Source organism: Hippopotamus amphibius, chromosome 1, assembly GCF_030028045.1.
Source record: "Hippopotamus amphibius kiboko isolate mHipAmp2 chromosome 1, mHipAmp2.hap2, whole genome shotgun sequence".
NCBI lineage: Eukaryota > Metazoa > Chordata > Mammalia > Artiodactyla > Hippopotamidae > Hippopotamus > Hippopotamus amphibius.
Genome location: NC_080186.1, coordinates 19635699 through 19656618, shown reverse-complemented (window position 1 = coordinate 19656618; position 20920 = coordinate 19635699). Strand labels below are relative to the sequence as shown.

General features: G+C 42.2%; 1 protein-coding gene, 1 long non-coding RNA gene and 1 pseudogene across 7 annotated transcripts; 1 reads left to right on the top strand and 2 right to left on the bottom strand.

Annotated features, from left to right (window-relative positions):
- Positions 1 to 21: 21 nt before the first annotated feature.
- On the bottom strand, positions 22 to 7863 carry LOC130832116 (uncharacterized). The gene is made up of 2 exons (XR_009048202.1): positions 7829 to 7863; positions 22 to 4839 (listed from the first exon to the last, which is right to left on the bottom strand). It is a non-coding gene; the product is annotated as an uncharacterized LOC130832116 (long non-coding RNA).
- A 174-nt stretch (positions 7864 to 8037) lies between these two features.
- On the top strand, positions 8038 to 11924 carry RSRP1 (arginine and serine rich protein 1). Of its 6 annotated transcripts, none has more exons than XR_009048178.1 (6): positions 8038 to 8195; positions 8436 to 9006; positions 9432 to 9583; positions 10802 to 10882; positions 11278 to 11345; positions 11467 to 11600. XR_009048178.1 is itself a non-coding variant. In XM_057700621.1 (5 exons), the coding sequence occupies exons 2-5, from the start codon at positions 8496 to 8498 to the stop codon at positions 11584 to 11586; spliced, it is 864 nt and encodes a 287-aa protein (XP_057556604.1). In that variant the 5' UTR covers positions 8038 to 8195; positions 8436 to 8495; the 3' UTR covers positions 11587 to 11924. The 6 variants fall into 6 exon arrangements, 4 of the variants coding, with proteins under 4 accessions (XP_057556604.1, XP_057556624.1, XP_057556630.1 ...); XR_009048184.1 differs by lacking the exon at positions 11278 to 11345 and adding an exon at positions 9980 to 10024 and having other exon boundaries at positions 11467 to 11487; XM_057700621.1 differs by lacking the exon at positions 11278 to 11345 and having other exon boundaries at positions 11467 to 11924.
- On the bottom strand, positions 10255 to 20794 carry LOC130832086 (pre-mRNA-splicing factor SYF2-like; annotated as a pseudogene).
- Between the last annotated feature and the right edge of the window lie 126 nt (positions 20795 to 20920).

Here is a 20920-nt window from a genome sequence, read left to right as displayed (position 1 = left end):
AAAGGACCTTGGTCTCTCAGAATTTTTCATTGAAAATAATACTTTGGCCAAACCAAGATTCCCCACAGTGGTAACCCACATACAACCACATTCAGTGACTAAATTGTGTTTTTGCATTTCTTAAGTAATGGAATTCATTTTGACCATTTATCTAAGCAAAATGTGATAAACAGAGCAATAGAAAATAGAAATGTAACCCTGGGACGTATTTGCAATCAATACACAGGGCTGTGGCATTAGCTTTGGGAAGAGCATTTAAACACTGCCACACAGTGTCCATCTGTGTCCTCTGCACTCGAGTGACTACAGGGTGCTGACCTTGATCTCAGTGGAAGTCTGAATCACAAGCACTGTGAGGTTCACAAGATTGTTAATTCTGCAGAAACACCAAATGGACCTCAAAAATGGAAGTATAAAAATCTTAAGAATCTAATAGTGTATCCTAGCTAAAATTCCATGAAGCACAATTGTAGTTGTGACAAAGCAGTCTTTATGAGCACATGTTTACTGTTAAAAAAAAGTAGAAGTCCTACCAGAAAGACTTTATATATAATGTCTTAATGTTTGGGCTTTTTATTTCAAAAATTTCATAACATTCTCTCATTATCAGTGCTAATTTTATGTGATGCTACATAGGACCAAGTTCTCTGAAAGAGTTGGTTCAAATAAAAGTATATCTGCCTTGGGAATTCCCTGGTGGTCCAGTGGTTTGGACTCAGCGCTTTCACTGCTGGGGCCTGGGTCAGGGAACTGATATCCTGCAAGCTGTGCAGTTTGGCCAAAAAAAACCAACAACAAAAAATAAACAAACAAAAAGTGTACCTGCCTTGAGGTAAGAATCATGTTTAATTGTTTTTTCCTGTAACTGGTAAAAAAGGATATATGGAGAAAATGCTTGTTGAATGATAATCAAGCACAGTTCAGAATTTTAGAAAGAAATTTCTAGAGACTATCAGATCTTTCAGCTATCCTTTACTTCTGGTTTCCTCCTTTTCTGAAAATAACATGTAGATGGACAGATTCAAAACTAGTTGTCAGTGTTAAATCCTGCTTTATTCAGCAATGTCATCCTCAAGAGAAATAAAGGCACTAAAATGAAATCCTTGTTTATTCTAATTACCTTAATCAGAAAAATTGAACTAGGGTGTGCTATCCTTTCTTCTTAAGTGGTCTTTAAATAAAATCTGGCATAAAACATTTCTTTGCATGCAACATAAATTCAGTATTAACTTACTTTATTTTTCATTCATTTAAATACTGAAAAACTCTATGGTAAGAGAAGATCAGATGTTGGAGAAAAAAATAATACTGACTGGTCTCCTTTTGAACTCATGATCACTAACCTCAAGTGACTTCTAGCTGTCCTACTCTATCTAGTCAATTTCATCCTAAAAGATTACATTACACCCTCCTTTTTCTCTTCAGATCTTTAATATCTCCTGCCCTTCCTCAATCTCAGCTGCTCATTTCACTGGGAAAAACAGCACAAAGGGGATTTCTATAAATGCTCACCACCAAGCTATCATCCTACTTTCGTCTGTACTCCTGCTCTGCCTTCCCATCTGTTTTAGTCCATTCGGGCTGCTATAACAAAGTACCACAGACTGGGTAGCTTAAACAGAAGTTCATTTCTCACATTTCTGAAGGCTGGAAGTCCATGTTCAGGGTGCCAGTATGGTCAGGTTCTGGTAAAGGCCTTCTTGTGGGCTGCAGACTGCTGACTTCTTGCTGTGTCCTCACATGGTAGAAAAGATGAGGAATCTCTGCAGGGTCTCTTTTATAAGGGCACTAATCCCAATCATGAAGCCCCACCCTCATAAGCCAATCACCCCAAAGGCCTGCATCTTAATTTAATCACCTTGGGGTTTAGTTTTCAATATATGAACTTGGGGGAGACACAAGCATTCAGACCATAGCACCACCATATTTGGTAAACTGCTCCCATGTAAAGCCAATTCTTCCACTTGTCATTTGGACCTACCCCCTCTCCTACTCAAGAACATGGCTCCCACAACTGTCCAACCTGTCTCCTACATAATCCATTTTCCCTTCTCTACTAGATTACTTCCATCAGCATACAAACAAGTGATAATATATCCCATCTTAAAATAAAAAACAAAAACAAAAAGAGCTTGATACAACCACCCTCTCTAGCCACCAGCCCAATTCTTTGCTTTTCTTCACAGCAAAACTCTCTAAAGTCATACCCACTATGATGATTATAATTTTTTTAAAGAAAAAGTGTTCGTGAGGATGTAGAGAAATTAGAACCCTCATACATGGCTGGTGGGAATGTAAAATGGTGCAGCCATTGTGGAAAACAGTTTGATGATCCCACAAAAAGTTAAACATAGTGTCATCAAATGACCCAGCAATTCCACTTCAGCAATGTACCCAAGAAAATTGAAGACATTTGTTCACACAAAAACTTGTACATGGATGTTCACAGCAGCATTGTTCATAATAGCCAAAAAATAGAAACAACCCAAATGTCCATCAACAAATGAATGGATAAGCAAAATGTGGTGTATACATACAGTGGAACGTTCTTTAGCCATAAAAAGGGATGAAGTATGGATACATGCTACAGCAGGTTGAACCTTGAAAACATGCTAAGTGAAAGAAGCCAGATACAAAAGGCCACATATTGTAGGATTCCTTTTATGTGAAATGTCCATAACAGGCAAATCCATAGAGACAGAAAGTAGATCAGTGATTGAAAGGGACTGGGGGATGAAGGGAATGAGGCATGATTGCCAGTGGGTAAGGGTTAGGGTTTCTTTTTGGGGGGATGAAAAGGTTCTGGAATTAGTGGTGATGGTTACACCACCTTATGAGTATACTAAAAACCACCGGGTTGTATATTTTAAAACGATGTATGTTTTGGTATGTACATTATATCTCAATTTAAAAACTCTAATTTTCCTAAACCTACTATCGTGACATCCTCTTTTCTTATTTATTTTTTATTATTTTTTAAAATAAATTTATTTATTGGCTGCGTTGGGTCTTTGTTGCTGTGAACAGGCTTTCTCTAGTCGCTGAGAGCAGGGACTCTAGAGTGCAGGCTCAATAGTTGTGGCGCATGGGCTTTGTTGCTCCACAGCATGTGGTATCTTCCTGGGGCAGGGATTAAACCCATGTCCCCTGCATTGGCAGGCAGATTCTTAACCACTGTGCCACCTAGGAAGTCCCTTATTTTTTTTTCTTGAGCCTATTCCAATCTGGCTTTCATGCCCAGTAATGCATGGAAACTGCTATTGTCAATGTCAACTATGCCCTGTTGTTTCCTATACTTTTAATCAAAATCTTTCAGCAGAATGTCAAGGAAAGATAGTTTGAAATTCCTTTACTAGGTGAATTTGTCCTCATGATGGAGAATTCTGGAAGTTGTAAAAAGGAACCTAAAGGTGTTCATTATGGGAAGTATTTTATCATTGTGTTCTATAATGCATAATAAAGTGTGAGATTATGCTTATTTATAGTATAGCTGACGGTTTTAGGTGTCTGTTTAAGGGGAGCATATGTTAGGGTTAAAATCCTGCAAGTGTTTTCTTCCTGCCAATCGAGTAGAGTTATTTACCAACTCAGTGTATTCGGTCAGCTTTTGAAAGGTAGATTCAGCATTTCTGACAAACTAGGACCCTGCTGCTAAGCAGATGTTCACATTCATGGTTCCCCATGATCTGCCCCAGTTCTACATCTCCAGCTTTACCTTCCAAAATTCCCCACACAAATTCTTTGCTCTGGCCAAGCTGTTTTATTTTCTGTCTGCAAATTATAAAATGGGCAATCCCATTTCCAACATTTTGATAAGAACTTTGTTCCTGTCTAAAATATTCCCTTCTTTTCCAGTAATTTCCTGGCATCCAGTGGTTAGGACTCAGCACTTTCACTGCTGTGGGCCTGGGTTGATCCCTGGTTAGGGAACTAAGATCCTGCAGGGCATGACCAAAAAAAAAAAAAGTCTGTCACAGTATTGATTAGTGTAGTCTTGTGCAGTATTTCTCCTTTTTCTAATCTGGACCTGTTGACATTCTCATTATTACATTGCCTCTTACTGTGTCTTTAATGAAGTCAAATTCCTTGTGCAGGTCTTGTAACATAATCCACAGATGCACAGTTAATTATGGTTCCTCTGATGTTCAGATGGGTATGACCAAGACAGCTTGTCTGACTGAGGAGCAGCGCTCTAGTGAATAAAGGTGTGCACTGAAGACTTATATTGCTGTGCAGAGTAAGCAATCCTCAAATGAGCAATATAGGTGGCCATTAGGCTTGGACACAAACGTCACATTCTTAGGTGCCAACAGAGGTGCCAAACAGTCCTTATATTATAATGACACCACCAGTAATTGCACCTTTGTGGGCTGCTGGGAATGATATTGGCAGGTACACATCTGGATTTGTGTGCTGTTTGCTTGCTTTTCCTGGCTTCTGAGTAGACACCCCAAAGCCAAATAACATGGAACAGGAGACTTCCTACCACCTCTGAGTAGACACCCCAAAGCCAAATAACATGGAACAGGAGACTTCCTACCATTGGCTGCAATGAGGACAGGGTCCTCTGCTTTCACAGTGATATTGCAGATAACATCCTCATGTGATAAGTCTTCATGGCAGGAAACAGATGTGCTAAGTTGCTACATCGAGGGGTCCCTCCTAAATAGCACCGCAAGGGTATTTCCATGCCAGAGCTACCAACCCAAGAAACAGTCATCCAGAGGAACAGCAGGAATAACAGCTTACTTATAGTGAGGCTCAGTAATTGCAGGCAGTGGAGGGGAGAGTCCACATGGGGTGATGTTTGAACCAATGGCAGGAGTTCCTTGGGACTTCCTGGAAGACAGGAATGTCGCATCAGACTGGAGTTTATTGATCTTTGTGTTAACTGCCTTGAATACTGCACCGGCTGACTGTAGCTAATGATTCTACAGCAGGTCTAACAGAGATGATTCATCTCAACTAGTCTCTGATCTAAAATCAATGAATATGTCTTCTGTGTCAGAATTCCTCTTTGCAGCTCTCATTCTCTAGATGAGCTTCATGGTTGTACGCTCATCTTATTCTGTCTGTCTGAGAGAGCTGAGCTTACTCCCTGAGCTACTACCTCAGGTACTTTGGAGGTAACTCCTTGAATAGTTCTGGGGTCTTCATTGCAACCAGTTGCTCCAAGTTGTATCCTGGACGTGGCTCTGTTGGCCTTGAGGCCATGTATTAGGAGCCAGTGGAGGAGCTCTGCTCTGTAACTGCTCTGATGTTTTTGGAATCTGACTTTGGTTCCAAGGCATAGTTTTTAGTGGTGGAAAAACTGGATGCCAAATAAATGTCCATGAATAAGCAATAAGGGATAAAAGATTTATTTCTGGTTTTTCTAGACTATGGACTATTAGCTGATTAGAAATAAATTAGATCTAAATGATTTGTCTTAAAGGATACTGATTACAAAAACAAGTTTCAAAGAATACCATATGCTTGTATGTTTGAAAGAGTTTGAAAATATTAACATTGCTTACTTCTAAGTTATGGAGATGAAGAATGGGGACCTCTTTTAGAGGATTCCGTACTTCTAGGGAATGGATTATTAGCTTTTACTTTATATATCTTCGGATTTCCTCACTTGTTACAAAATTAGCTGTTATTAAAATTAATGAAAGAAATTAATTTTGGTAGGGGAAAGGACTACTAAATTTCTCTTAACCTATCCAATACCATCTAATACAGTAAATATTCTATAAATATTTATGGAAGGAGAGGTGGGGGAGAAGGAACAGGTTTAAATATGTTTCATAGAGACAAAAAGATAACCATTAAACCATTAATGGTATGGTGAAGCACTGCAGAACCTTTAAGTGAACAGTGGGAGAGAGGAAGAAAGACATACTTGATCAGGCTGGCAAAATAAAATGGGAAGAAGTGAAAAAAGCAAAGTTAAATAAATATTAGGCACCAATGGAAGAGATAAGATCAATATTGCAGTTACTCCAATAAACGTAAATGGGTTGAATTTTCCTATCAACTGAAAAAAAATCTTTCATGCTGGGTGTAAAAACTCAGCTAGGTGTTATTCACTTAACTCAGCTAGATGTTGTGTGCCTTTCAAAACACATAAAAGAAAGTGAAACTTTAACAAAAAGGATCCTATTCACAATCCACAAATACCATCAAAATATTTTAGAATACACCTAGCAAGACGAGTGCAAGATGTGTATGGAAAAAAAGCTATAAAATTTTGGTGAATGTAGTGAGTTTTCTATTGCTTCAGTAACAAATAGCCACAGACTTAGTGACTTAAATCAACCCCAATTTATTATCTTACAGTCCTGTGGGTGAGAAGTCTCACTGAGCAGGCTGCAAATGCATTCTTTTTGGAGACCTAGGGGAGAATCCCCAACACTACTCATTCAGATGCTGGGGGAATTCATTTCTGAGGTGGTAGGACTGAGACCTCTGTTTCCCTGGTGCTGCCAGCTGGGAGCCATCCTTAGCTCCTAGAGGCCTCTCTGGGGTCCTTGTGGATCCCCCACAACATTTCAGAAATAGCAATAAAGTGTGGAATTCTCGTGCTTTTAAGCTTTCCAGTGATTAGATTGGGCCCACCCTATATAATCCAGGATAAGTGATTTTTTTATCTCCCTCCAAAGAAAGTAGCTTTTGTAAAAATGCCACCCTTGACTTGCAAAGCAGCTCATAGGACTAACTCTCCTTACAGAAGTGGTTAGTTCCGTGAAGTTATTTTGAGGCAGGAGACGGGCCCCCAGGGCAAACTGTCTGAGTTCATTCCCTGTGGACTGACAATCTGAGGCAGGAATAACAGAACAATTGAGAGAGGAGGCTGGGCCCTGCCCAGATAGAAGATAAGAGACCTGTTCCTCATTCTCAAAGTCAGCAGAGCTCCCCTGACTACACATGCGCAGGAAGCCTCCTTGGCGGTCAAAAGGGGAGTGATGCCAAGTGGCCAAGCCTACCCTTAGGCCTCTTCGGTGGAATCCACCTTGGCTAAGAGATGCATGGGAAAATCCTGAGGTACACTAAATATGTACTTTGAACCAGGCAAATCAAAATGATTGGTCAAAGGAAACAGAAGAAATGCCCCATATAAGTGATTTAAACTGCCACAGGGGTGTGACTCTCTGAATCCACCTGTGTGTCTATCCACACGTATTCTGCTTTTTTTTAACCTAATAAATACTTATTTCATTAGTTTCCTTTTTTGTGGGAATTCTTTTCTGCAAAGCAGTAGGGCCAGGGCTTTGTCAGTGACCACTCGTCTAGTGACTAGGATTCAGTGCTCTCACAGTGATTGAGGTGAAACCCTGCGTCAAACTGCTGCCCGCAAGGCCACCCGAGATCAATTTCAAGACGATTGTCATGCTTTATTAACAGCATGTCTAAAATGTATCCTACTTATAAATCCCTAGAAATTCGAGTAAAACAGTCACCACTGTTTAATCCTTAGCACCAAGCACATTATCCTCAGAATAGACATCTTAGACACCGTTCTGAACCTTTAGACTAACTTAGGTCAGTTGCGACTGTCCTTTGCATTCTGTCTCCACCTTTGTTACTTTTCCTAGCCAAGAGTGAAAAACCTTTTCTCAGATAATGCATTGACAGGCATCCTGTCCCTGGGAAGGCGGCCTGCCGCCCAGACACGGGTCAGGACTAAGTGGCCAAGAAGGATCCAGGGAGGCACTGCCCGAGCCTGCAGCTTCCCAGAAGGGGAGGCAACGACCCACTTAACATCGGCTGGGCACACAGTCCCAGAGCCTGGTGTAGGCCGCGCGAGGCCACCTCACTTGCCCAGTTTCACCCCCAAAATACCTACCAGACACAGGCCGATACCCGGATGGAACGGCGGCGCCCCACCCCCCCGCCCCCCTGCAGTGCTAGGGCGCGCAGGCGCATCCTGGAGTCCATTGGGCGAGGCGGAGGGTGGGGCTCGGAGTGGAGAGAGGAAGAGAGCGGCGGTTGGACGAGAGGGGAGCCACGCCCACCGCGCAACGTCTCTGCGCATGCGCGGGGCGCCAGGTTCTGGTATTTTCGACGCGTTTGCGGTCACGCAGCTGAGTTCGCGTCTGGCCGTCGGAGGTGGAGGTTGTGTGCTTGCTGTTGGGCAGCAGCAGCTCCTTAGCTCCCAAAGGAAGGCGTTCGCTGGGCCTTTCTCTGCTGCAGTGAGGCGTCGACGGCCTGTGGTGGGTTTTTTGGTGACGGGTGGCCCCGCGGGCGGGAACCTCAAGGCGTGCGTAGCGGGGGCCGTGCGGGCGCCGCCGGGCGCGGACGGGGACGGAGTCGGGGGCGGGGCGGGCAGGCCGGCGGCAGGCGGCGCCGCAGCCCGGGGTTCCGCAGGCTCGTTGCCTCCTCGGCCCGAGGCCGCCCGCGCGGCCCACTTCCGGGATTTCACTGGTCTCTTTTTCTCTCTCGTTCGTTTTTAGGCCCTGAGTTTTCGGGAAGGGGTCGTCGAAGAAAAGGAAGCGCGGAAGCTGCCGGCCGAGATGTCCAGCTACGTGAACGACCTGTGGCCGGGCTCGCCGCGCAAGGCCTCGCCCTCGTCGTCGCGGTCGGGCCCGTCCAGCCGGCTGTCCTCGGCGTCCGGGAGCCGCTCTCTCCGGAGCTCTCCGTCCCGCTGCAGCGTCTCGAGCCGGTCGTGGTCCCGGAGCCGCAGCCGCAGCCGCAGCGCGCCCGGGCGGAGGAGCCGCTCGAGGTCTCGCTCCCGGAGGCGCCAGCAGAGGAGGTACCGGCGCTACTCGCGCTCCTACTCGCGGAGCCGCTCGCGATCCCGCAGCCGCCGCTGCCGCCAGAGGCACGACGGCTCCTCCAGGAGGTCCTGTCGCTCCCGCAGCCGCTCCCGCGGCCGCTCGTATTACCGGAGGGCCTACGCCTTCGCGCGCGGCCGCCGCTCCTACGGCTTCGGCCGCACTGTCTACCCGGAGGAGCGCACAGGCTGGAGGGGGCGGTCCCGGACCAGGTCGCGGAGCCCAAGCCCCTTTCGCTTGAGTGCAAAAGGTGGGTCCGTCGGTCGTCGAGAAAGGCGTTAGGGGGAAGAGGAGGGACCTTAGTAGGTTAATACTAAAACTACCCTGCAGTGGGCACCCACTTGTAGAGTGGACGGCAGTCTTTCCCCTTGGGATTGACGCTTTGCGTGTTAAGTGGCTTGGTGGAGGGCAGTTGTGGGTGGAGCCTTCAAAACGTTAAGAGATTTAGTTGTTTACCCATCCTGTATTTTTAATTGTTGATTATTTAGGGATGCTTATTTTTGTCAGCAGGAAAAGTGGAGAATTTTTTTTTGCATCGGTAGAAATATATCTTACCCATGAAAACATTTAAATATCTGTATATTACTAGTTTAAAAGCACAAATGTAGTTTATGATTTTAAGTTTTCTGGGAGAAATACTACAGGATAAGTGAATATTTTGTGTTTCTTTTGTAGATCGAATGGAGCTGTTAGAAATTGCAAAAGCCAATGCAGCAAAAGCATTAGGAACAGCCAACTTTGACTTGCCAGCTAGTCTCAGAACTGTTTCTGTATCTAAAGAAGCAAACCGTGAAACAGCTGTACTGGATAATGGTGCAAAGTCTGAGGTAAGTATTCTAGGTTTATCCAAACAAAATCTTCAGAAAACTACTACCAGAGAGATCTGATTTTTTATTTGATTTGCCATTTTTATTTGATTTGCCCTAGACTGGTTCTTGGAAAGGCTAGCTAAATGTAATTTAAAACAACGGATCTGACAATACTAGATAGGGTCTCCCCCGTGAAAATGGGAGACCAATGAACTTTATTTTCAATTGATACAGTACTAATTACTTTCATAATTGTAGCGTGGTACTTTGGTGATTTCTATATGTAGTTACCAAGTTTTTCTAGCTAGCTTTTTACAGAGTATTTATCTGTAGCTCTCATTTGCAGCTTTATGTTCCCACAAATTCTGTATTCAAGATACAGTATAGTTTATCTGCTCTATTTCTGTCTTATAGAAATCATGAATGTGGTCTCCAGACATTGATGAAGAAAATCTGTTGGTAATTGATACATGGGCAAAAGCGTCAGAGGTTTTACTGATACGAAGTTTATGTTGACACGCTGAAAGCTTAGTTTTTTGTGGGTAGATCCCTGTGCATGCTAGAATTTGGGACAGGTACTATTTGGATAAGATACTAGAGACAATTTTTAAACTGAACAAAAGTGTACTTTGTAATGGTGGGGCATCTGAGATAGATGTCCCTTTCATAATATATGCAATATATTCCAGATGTTTTGAGAGATTACAGAAGAAGAGGCCTGCTTCACCTGCAGATAAGTTTATTATAATTCTCCAGAAATGTGCAACATAAAACTCACAGCTTTAAAGGTTTAAGGTAGTTAGGAATTGATACAGTCAGTTAATATAGGAAAGGTGGGTTACCTCATCATTCAGACCCAGATGTGGATTTACCTAAGTACTAGTGGTGGACAAATAAGATGTTGAGTTGCTTTTTCAGACAATTAGGTGCCCAACTGGATAGGCAAATGCCTTGGTTCTTTGAAACCAGGAATTTTCTGGTATGACTTTGAAAGTTGAATTTGCATTAGGGGGATACAATACTGCTTTATGGGGAAGAGTGTCTTAAGCCTATTACTGAATCAATTTTGTTATGGGGGAAACTCAACAGAGTACTATGTTTATTTTAAGAGTTAACTGTTTGGTTAGATCCAGCTTGATTTGTGTCTTCACAAGTACATGTGTAATGAAATTAGGCTGCTTTTTATACCTACCAGGGTATGGTTTTTTAAAAATTTACTTTCTCTTACCTGTCTAGCTCTTGGATAAGTTAACAGAAGATGGAACAAAACCCAATGAGAAGTCTTCCCAGCAAAAAAGCATAGCTTTTAGCCCTGATGTAAGTATATCTAAGCATTGACCACTCAGAAACTGGACTGAGAACATATTTTTGTTATGAGGGTTTTTATTTTTGTTGCCTCATTGTTTTTGTCTTTGTGGTGATAATTTGAGGCCTACTAAGCAACTAAATACATAGAATTTTTAATTGTGTGGTTGTTACAAGTGACCAATATAATGGACTGCTACTCTAATATCTACATTCACACTTTCAATATTTTGCGCCTTTAACTATTGCCATCATCCTTTTTAATTGTTGAAATATTTAAAAAAACAAGTCTCAGAATATCTTGTAATCAGAATATTTTAAAATCAGCTAAGGGCTTAATAAAATTTCAAAACTATTTTATTATCTCACTATTGCAGTATGTCTTGCATATGTCTCATTTCCTCCAGTAGTGTCTTGGCTTTACTGTTCGGTCGATTGACTCAAGTTGCAAGTGAGGTTCATGGCTTTGCATTTGGTTGGTGTCTTTTTTAAGTTCTAGTCTTAAATAGAATTATTTAATATATTTTGTAGAAAGCCAGTATTTTATGTATAATGTATGTGTTTGGGAAGCTGACGTAAGCATTTTTCTCTTACAGAATTCTGTAGCAAAGCCAGTGCTTCAGAAATCAGTGAAAGCTACTGCTGAAGAGACGTCTTCAGGATCCCCAAAAATAGATAAGAAGAAAAGTCCATATGGACTGTGGATACCTGTCTAAAAAAGAAAACCAATATAGCTGAAGTTGCCTGAAATGCACTTTTTTTGCGAGTTTGTGTTTCTAGCATTATTCCGTTCCTTTAAACCATTTAGTGATAATTGTTGCAATTACAAGTGACAACAAAAAAATGTAAATACTTGGTATTTAATAATTAACATTTTAGGTTTCTCTTGCAGATAGGAGATAGCACAAATGGACCAGAGGTTATGCACAGGTGGGATTCGTGTATATATACTTGTAAATGTTTTGAATAATATGGATTGGTTATGTAGAATTGAAATTTTTAAGACAGTGAACTTTATGTTGTATATATTTTGTTAATAAATTTGTTTTTATTATTTTAGTCTCACTTTGTGTATATTTTACATAATGGGTCTTTACTTAATGAAGAATGAGGTGGTGTCTCTTGTTTAAAGCTTTGCTAATCGCAGATCCAAATCCAGGTACTGACAGCATATAGGGCTCAGTGATCTTACCTGGGAGTTTTTGAGAAATGCTGACTCTCAAGTCTACCCCAGAACTGAATTAGAATCTGATTTGTAAAGTATTCTCAGTTGATGTAGATACTCATTAAAATTTGAGAAGTTTGGTCTAAGCCTTAAAGAATACTTGGCATAGTGTTGTCCTGGAAGAATTGAGCTTCAGGGCAGGAAACTCAGCCAGAGAGGTTGAAGTGGAATTCCTCATTGAGCTGTAAAGTCAGAGGTTTAGCTGCATTTTTTCTCATTGTTGTTTTAAGTTACCTTTTTTCCTTTTTTTTTTTTTTAATTATTTTATTGGCTGTGTTGGGTCTTTTTTGCTGCACGCAGGCTTTCTTTTTTTTTTTTCAGTTGTGGTGAGTGGGAGCTACTCTTCCTTGTGCACGGGCTCCTCGTTGCCGTGGCTTCTCTTATTGTGGAGCATGGGCTCTAGGTGTGTGGGCTTTAGTAGTTGCAGTACATGGATGGGCTCAATAGTTGTGGCTCACAGGCTCTAAAGCACAGGCTCAGTAGTTGTGGCGCATGGGCTTAGTTGCTCCGTGGCATGTGGGATCTTCCTGGAGCAGGGATTGAACCTGTGTCCCCTGCATTGGCAGGCAGATTCTCAACCACTGCGCCACCTAGGAAGCCCTCTCATTATGTTTTAAAAAGTATTCATTGATTTGAAATTTGTCAGTGCTTGTTACTGTAGTTGGGAAGGACCTTAACTAATAAGCACATAAATTTAAAAGTGAATATTACATTTAGCTGAAAGATCTGGGCAGTTGGTTTAAACATTAGCTAATTATGGACTTTTGTAGTTTTGCCTGTTAAGATACCAAAACTAGGAAGATTTAAGCTATATTTTAGATGGTCTCTCCAAGTGATATTTGACTTAATAGGTCAAATGTTTGGGTTAAATATAAGATGACAGCTTAATGAATTTATTGTGCCTATGTGCTAGGCCTTAGCAATAAAACATGTCTCTCTAGAACTTAAGCGAATAATGAAAATCCTAGTAGACCAAAAACATGGATGAAGTTTTATTTTAGTGATGGGGTGGGTACTATTGATTGCTTGAATGTTTTTTTCTACTCCCTGGAATCTTGCCATAATTTTGAATACACTCTTAAGTTTAGGAAATAATGAGATAGACTTCCAATGAAATCTCCCTTGGCAGGGGTAACAAGTTAGGGAATAGAATGAGGGAACTATTAGAGGTAAGACAACTTGGGAGGGGAATTTCCTGGTGGTCCAGTGGTTAAGAATCTGCCTTCCAATGCAGGGGATGTGCCTTTCCCCTGGCTGGGGAACTAAGATCCCTCGTGCCACAAACTACACAGCCCACTCACTCTGAAGCTGTGTGCTGCAGCTAGAGAGAAGACCGCACCGCAGTGAAAGATCCTGCGTGCCACAACGAAGACCCGACACAGCCAAAAAAACAAAAACCCACCAATGATGAAAAGAAAAAGCTGGGGAAAAGACAAACACCCAGAAATTAGATGAACAGATGAGTAGACTTAAGTCCTAAATTTTTAAGTAGAAGTTGACTAAAAAGATGAAGATCCTCAAGCGGGATGTGATATTTTATTAACTGAAGCTGTGCTGTCCAGTATTTTACTCACACTTCTCATTAATATAGCCACTAGCCACATGTGGCTACTGACCACTTGAGAAATTGGCTAGTATGACTGAGGAACTGAATTTTAAGTAACCACTTACTGGACAGTGCAGATGATAGAATACTCCTATGATAGAACACTGTATTGGATAAGAGCCAATGAGAGTTTGCCTCTGTAAGCCCTTTTGCCAATTTCCTCCACTCTGCCTTTAACTACCATCTACTAACTGAAGAGTATTAATTTCTGAACTCCAGCATCCAATGCTTGCCTCAGCTCTTCAAAATGATCTTTTCCTATACTGAGCTTATTACAGTGTCACCTGTTTGAATTTGTGGCTTCTACCATCCACCCAGTCACCTTCAGAGTAGTCTTCAGATCATCAGGACAGCTGCTTTTTTGTTTGGCTGTTGGGAGTGCTTTTCTTCTCTGGAGAAATCCTATATATCCTTTAAACCCAAGTCAGTATGATGTGTATGAAAACCTATTAATTTTTCCCTCCCCTCCTTTTCCCTTAGTAGAAAAGTATTAAATGTTTCTTTGGAAATACTACAGAAAAAACTACAGCATATTATTACTCTTGATAACACTGGGCAGCATGGGTGTGTATTTGTGTCATTTTAAAAAATAAGTACAATTACCACCTCTCTTCCCATTCCCCAGCTACAATCACTGTAAATAGTATGACGCACGTCCTGGATTTTTTTCAGTGCCTGTCTGTACAAACCTCTCCTTATATAGGTAAGAGCATCTTTTCATGTTAGTATAGATCTGTCTCATTCTATAACTGTATGAATGTGCTATAGTGTTAAAATTTCCCTATTCACGGTATGCTGAATATACCTTTATTAATAGCACTTACATTACCATCTTATAAGACTATCATTAGCTAAATCAGAGCTTTCTATTCATTGATCAATATATGTGCCCAGCTTACTGATCTCAATCCTAGTCATGTTTTTATTCACATAACATGGCACAAATAATCTTCACTTTCACTTCACTTTCACTTTTTACTCCTGATTTCAGGTTTTCTATTCTCTATTTCCCATAATTACTACTAAAATCATGTCCTAATTTTCTAGTTACAGTTGAAACAAGGTTAGGGAAAAAAAGATTGTGTTATATGTATTTTAATAATACTCTGACCAAGTGTTTTACTTTCTTCCAAGGGATATTTGCTTTTTGAAGGATGGCATATTTATAAAATGCTAAAATCAGTCTCCCACCCTCTATGGTTGTCCCATAAATGTACCTGGGCCATGGGAATAGAACATGGGACAGGCAAGCACCTGTTAACTGTGACTGCTTGGGGTGGGGGCGGGGCAGGGGGGGAAGGCTAGGGTGAATTTCCAGTAGCCACTGCCTGCCTTTCACTACCTATCATAACTTACAAGAAGAATTAGTACCAATTTAGCATCTCACCTCTGAAGCTCCCAAGTTCAATTCCAGGTCAAGTCAAATATATGACAGATTTCAGCATGATGATGACTTGTGTTTGTATCTAAGAATTTTAAGCCTAGCAGAGTGCACACATTAAGCACACACTTTAAACACAGAACTACAAGACAGATTTTTCTAAAGCCAGTGAATAATAAATATGTAAGTACGAAAATACACATTTGTAGAACACGTCTTTACAAGTTATAAAAGGAAAGGGTTCTGATTTACTGGTACAAAACAGTCAAAACATTCCTGCAGGAGATTAGACAGCTGTTCCTCTTTCCAAGTTTTGTTTAATTTCAGCTGTATATTTCCCATAGAATCTTTCTGCCTTCTTGTTGAATTTAGCATTTCTTTCATTAATGTAGTCAATATCTGCATCGTCTCTATAAGGACGTCTCCAGCTATATTTGTCTCGTTTCTCAATTCTGTAATGGAAACAAATATACAGAATTCAAAGCTGCTTTCTTTCTTGTTCTTAATAGTGAAGACTGAAAGCAGTATCTTTGGGAAAGCATCCTTGGGACATCCTAGGTGGTGCAGTGGTTAAGAATCCACCTGCCAATGCAGGGGACACAGGTTCGATCACTGGTCCAGGAAGATCCCACATTTCTCACAGCAACTAAGCCCATGAGCCACAACTATTGAGCCCATGTGCCATAACTACTGAAGCCTGCATGCCTAGAGCCTGTGCTCTGCAACAAGAGAAGCCACTGCAATGTGGAGCCCCTGCTCACCGCAACTAGAGAAAGCCCACGTGCAGCAATGAAGACCCAACACAGCCAATAAATAAATAAAAATATTGAAAAGAAAAGCATCCTACAAGGATATATGTTCAATGAGCATTCTGCTTGAATTTAATCTTATAAGTTAACAGTACCGTCAGATGATCTGGTCTGAAGTTTGGGAAATTACCCAGGTTCACGTTGAAATATAAGAGCAGCGATACATTATGTTGAGAGAATTTTTATACATACTCTGTAGATTCTGCCTAATAGTTACCCCATTCAAAACACATATAAAGTGGTGGTGAATGGGACCATTCTTCAAACTAATAATTCAAATGTTCCTTAATTTCAATCCAGTTACTACACTTCAAGACCATAAAGTTAATTTTGTTATTAGGCATGAAATCAGTACTAAAACTTTAGGCTGCATTTGTAGTACTTACTGCTTTTCCAGGTCTACTACCATCCTATCAGTTTCCTCTGTGGAAGACACATGTGTCCCATGAAGAAGGCTGTTGGATGTCGGGAAGGACTCCTCCACTGAAAAGAGAGAAGTGGTGAGTAACAGGAAAAAAGATCCTGTACCTTCAGAACAGGATCTTTGGTGGTCAAAACTGGAAAACTGTGAGATCATATTTGATTTCAAAGAAATAGAATTCAGGCCAAAAAAAAGATATTTAAGAACGCTCTACTCCTGGGGACTTCCCTGGTGGTGCAGTGGTTAAGACTCAGCGCTCCCAATGCAGTGGGCTTGGGTTTGATCCTTGGCCAGGGAACTAGATCCCACATGCATGCTGCAATTAAGAGTTCCGCATGCCACAACTAAGGAGCCCCACAACAAAGGAGCTGGCAAGCTGCAACTAAGACTCGTGCAATTTACAGATTCAATGCAATCCCTATCAAATTACCAATGGCATTTTTCACAGAACTAGAACAAGAAATCTTACGATTTGTATGGAAACGCAAAAGTCCCCAAATAGCCAAAGCAATCTTGAGAAGGGAAGATGGAGTTGGTGGAATTAGGCTTCCTGACTTCAAACTATACTATAAGGCCGCAGTGATCAAGACAGTATGGTACTGGCACAAAAATAGAAAGGAAGATCAATGGAACAGAATAGAGAACTCAGAGATAAACCCAAGCACATATGGGCAGCTTATCTTTGACAAAGGAAGCAAGAATATACAATGGAAAAAAGACAGCCTCTTCAATAAGTGGTGCTGGGAAAATTGGACAGCTACATGTAAAAGAATGAAATTAGAACACTTCCTAACACCATACATAAAAATAAACTCAAAATGGATTAAAGACCTACATGTAAGGCGAGACACTATAAAACTCCTAGAGGAAAACATAGGCAGAACACTCTATGACATACATCAAAGCAAGATCCTCTTTGACCCACCTCCTAGAATCATGGAAATAAAATCAAGAATAAACAAATGGGACCTAATGAAACTTAAAAGCTTTTGCACAGTGAAAGAATCCATAAACAAGACAAGAAGACAACCCTCAGAATGGGAGAAAATACTTGCCAACGAAGCAACAGACAAAGGATTAATCTCCAAAATATACAAGCAGCTCATACAGCTTAATACCAAAAAAGCAAATAACCCAATCCAAAAATGGGCAGAAGACCTAAATAGACATTTCTCCAAAGAAGACATACAGAAGGCCAACAAACACATGAAAAGATGCTCAATATCATTAATCATTAGAGAAATGCAGGTCAAAGCCACAATGAGGTATCACCTCACACCGGTCAGAATGGCCATCATCAAAAAATGTAGAGACAATAAATGTTGGAGAGGGTGTGGAAAAAAGGGAACTCTCCTGCACTGTTGGTGGGATTGTAAACTGGTACAGCCACTATGGAAAAGTCTGGAGGTTCCTTAAAAAGCTAAAAATAGAACTACCATATGACCCAGTAATCCCACTGGGCATATACCCAGAGAAAACCATGATCCAAAAAGAAACAAGTAGCATAATGTTCATTGCAGCACTATTTACAATAGCCAGGACATGGAAGCAACCTAGATGCCCATCAACAGATGAATGGATAAAGAAGACATGACACATATATACAATGGAATATTACTCAGCCATAAAAAGGAATGAAATTGAACTATATGTCATGAGGTGGATAGACCTAGAGTCTGTCATACAGAGTGAAGTAAGCCAGAAAGAGAAAAACAAATACTGTATGCTAACACATATATATGGAATCTGAAGAAATGGTACTGATGAAACCAGTGACAGGCAAGAGTGGAGATACAGAAGTAGAGAATGGACTTGAGGACACAGGGCTGGGGTAAGGGGCAAAGGGGAAGTTGGGACGAGGTGAGAGAGTAGCATAGACATATTTACACTACCAGCTGTAAAATAGATAGCTAGTGGGAAGTTGCTGTATAACAAAAGGAGATCAAGTTCATGGGTGATGCCTTGGAGGGCCAGGAGGGAGGGTGGGGGGGAGTCGCGGGAGGGAGGGGATATGGGGATATGTGTGTAGATGCAGCTGATTCACTTTGTTGTACCTCAGAGACGGGTACAAGAGTGTAAAGCAAATATATTCCAATAAAGAGTTAAAAAAAAAAAAGACTCGGTGCAACCAAATAGGTAAACATTAAAAAAAAAAACAACTACTCGTGGGACTTCCCTGGCAGTCCAGTGGTTAAGACTCTGTGCTTCTACTGCAGGGGGCGAGGGTTCAATCCCTGGTCAGGAAATTAAGATTCCACATGCCACAAAGCCCAAAAAAAAAGACAACAAAAACCAAACAAAAAAACTACTCCAAAGCCCAAATGAGTTAGCTGAAGACCACAGATTAATGGACTTGACCAAGTTCATATAGTGGGAGAGCTTGAGTAACATGCTGAGGGCACAATTTACAGCCCTCTCCACTCTACTTACACTATCACTATTAAAATAGCCTTGATCTTTGGTATAGTACCTGTTTTACATAATTAGGTAAGAAGTGCAGTTTAGCATTGTTTACTGTGCACGATGAAAGTAAAGTATTACTGTGGAGCTTTCCTGATGGTGCAGTGGTTAAGAATCTGCCTGCCAATGCAGGCGACACAGGTTAGATCCTTGGTCCAGGAAGATCCCACATGCCTCGGAGCAACTAAACCCGTGCGCCCCAACTACTGAAGCCCGAGAGCCTGGAGCCCATGCTTCGTAACAAGAGAAGCCACTGCAATGAGAAGCCCGAGCACCGCAACAAAGAGTAGCCCCTGCTTGCTGCAACTAGAGAAAGCCCACATGCAGCAACGAAGACCGAATGCAGCCAATAAATAAAGTATTACTTGTGACCCTTACCTGTGGAAAGGGTAACAGCAACAGTAAGAATCATGATAATAAATAATAGCCAATACATATACAGTGCTTTCCTTGTGCCAAGCGCTGATTAAGTGCATTGTATGAATTTACTTAATCTTTATAATAACCGTACGAGGTGAGCAATGTTGTTAATCCCTGTATACAGATGAGGAAACAGAAAAAATCGTGTGACAAAGTTTGTGGCAGAACCCGGACCCAAGGCCAGGAAGCAAACCTCCAGGATCAGCACTTTTAAGTTCAGGGCCTTCCAATAACATACAAAATGTATGCTTTTAAATCACATCGACTTACTGCTCTTCTCTCAGTCTCTCATATGTTTCCATGTCAGGTCTGATCTGCTTGGTCAACCTATGATACTGGCGTAATTGGGCAGCAGCATAATCTGAAAAAATAAGAACTCAGGGTATTTTAGATGTTGGGGCATTATCAGACTTGTTAAATGGCCCATTCATAGGCTCATTCAATAAAGTAAAAGCCATTTTTACCTGAGAATCCCAGGTCAGGGTTTTTCCTCCTCTTCTTCCTCTCCCATCCTTCTGCATCTTCTGCACTGATCTCTAGTAACTTCACTTTCTCAGTCTTCCCCTATTGCTGCACATTCCTAAAACGAGGGCAAAAAAACATTAGCTTTTTTGCCTTATACAATTCCTTTCAAATCAAAGGCCTAAAGACTGCCATCAAGACAGTAAAATGGCCAATTTACAAAGAAAGTTGTGGGATTTACTATGATCTGTAAGAAGTAATACAACTATCGTGACAACGGACAAGGTACCTTCCATTTCTGGTCCACAGTATCCCCCTCCATAAAAAGAAAGGTTTGACAATCACTTGAGCTGAGAGGAGGGTGCTCGGAGAGGTTGCTTAAAAAAAAAATACCAATGTCTGGGTTTAGAAACTGATCAAATCAGACACTCTGGAAGTCAGGCCTAAGCATGTCTAGTTTTTAAAAGTTCTCAAAGTGGCTTCAATGTGCTGCCAGGTTGAGAACCACCGGGACAGAACTCTAACCCCGCTCTGCGGGTCTGACGCACGCGCTGGTGCGGCTTCCTCGTCCCTCCACAAACGCGCACGGGCCTGGCCAGTGACAGGTCTCAGCGGGCCTCCGGGGCGTCTCACCCGCTTCAGGTGCAGCTCCCAGGATTTGCGCAATCTCTGTTCGCGCTTCTGGGCGGCCAGCTCCTCGGCCCCCGCAGGAGGCTGCTGCTCCTCTGCGCCGTCCACCGGCACCTGCGGCGGAGGACAGGCTGGAGTTGGGGCCGGTTCGGCTTCTCCCCGGACCACCCAGGTGATTCCCCGCGGGTCCCGACAGGCCGGGCTCGGCCCTCACCGCCGACCCAGGCCCCACAGTGTCTGCGCCCCTCCCTCCCTGGCATCGCCTCTTCGTCTAGCCGCAAATGCCCCAACACCCCCAACCGCTGGGCAAGACCAGCCCCACCCACCTCATCTGCCAGAGCCTTTGCCACCATCATCCGGCAGCGCTTTCCCCCCTGACTTCCGGCAACAACAAACAACTTTTCCGACTCTCTGGCTCATCTCCAGCAGCCCGCAGCCACAGGTTTCGGGACAAAGCCCCGCCCCTTTCTGCTTCAGGGGGGAGAGGGGGAACCCATCCCCCCTCGATGCAGCCTTGGGATGTGTCCAACTGGGCCAGGCTTGTGCGCAGGCGCATTGAGTGGAGACGCCTGGGACAAAACCCGAGAAAAGGCTGGGCTGCTGGGGTGTCTGTGTTGGAACGGCGATGGGAAGTAA

Bases quoted from the DNA above. Each gene is read 5' to 3' on its own strand.
- RSRP1 (XM_057700621.1), top strand. From the start codon at position 8,496: ATGTCCAGCTACGTGAACGACCTGTGGCCGGGCTCGCCGCGCAAGGCC. The intron at 9,007-9,431 runs GTGGGTCCGTCG...TTTCTTTTGTAG, and splicing joins CTTTCGCTTGAGTGCAAAAG to ATCGAATGGAGCTGTTAGAA. The intron at 9,584-10,801 runs GTAAGTATTCTA...TTACCTGTCTAG, and splicing joins ATAATGGTGCAAAGTCTGAG to CTCTTGGATAAGTTAACAGA.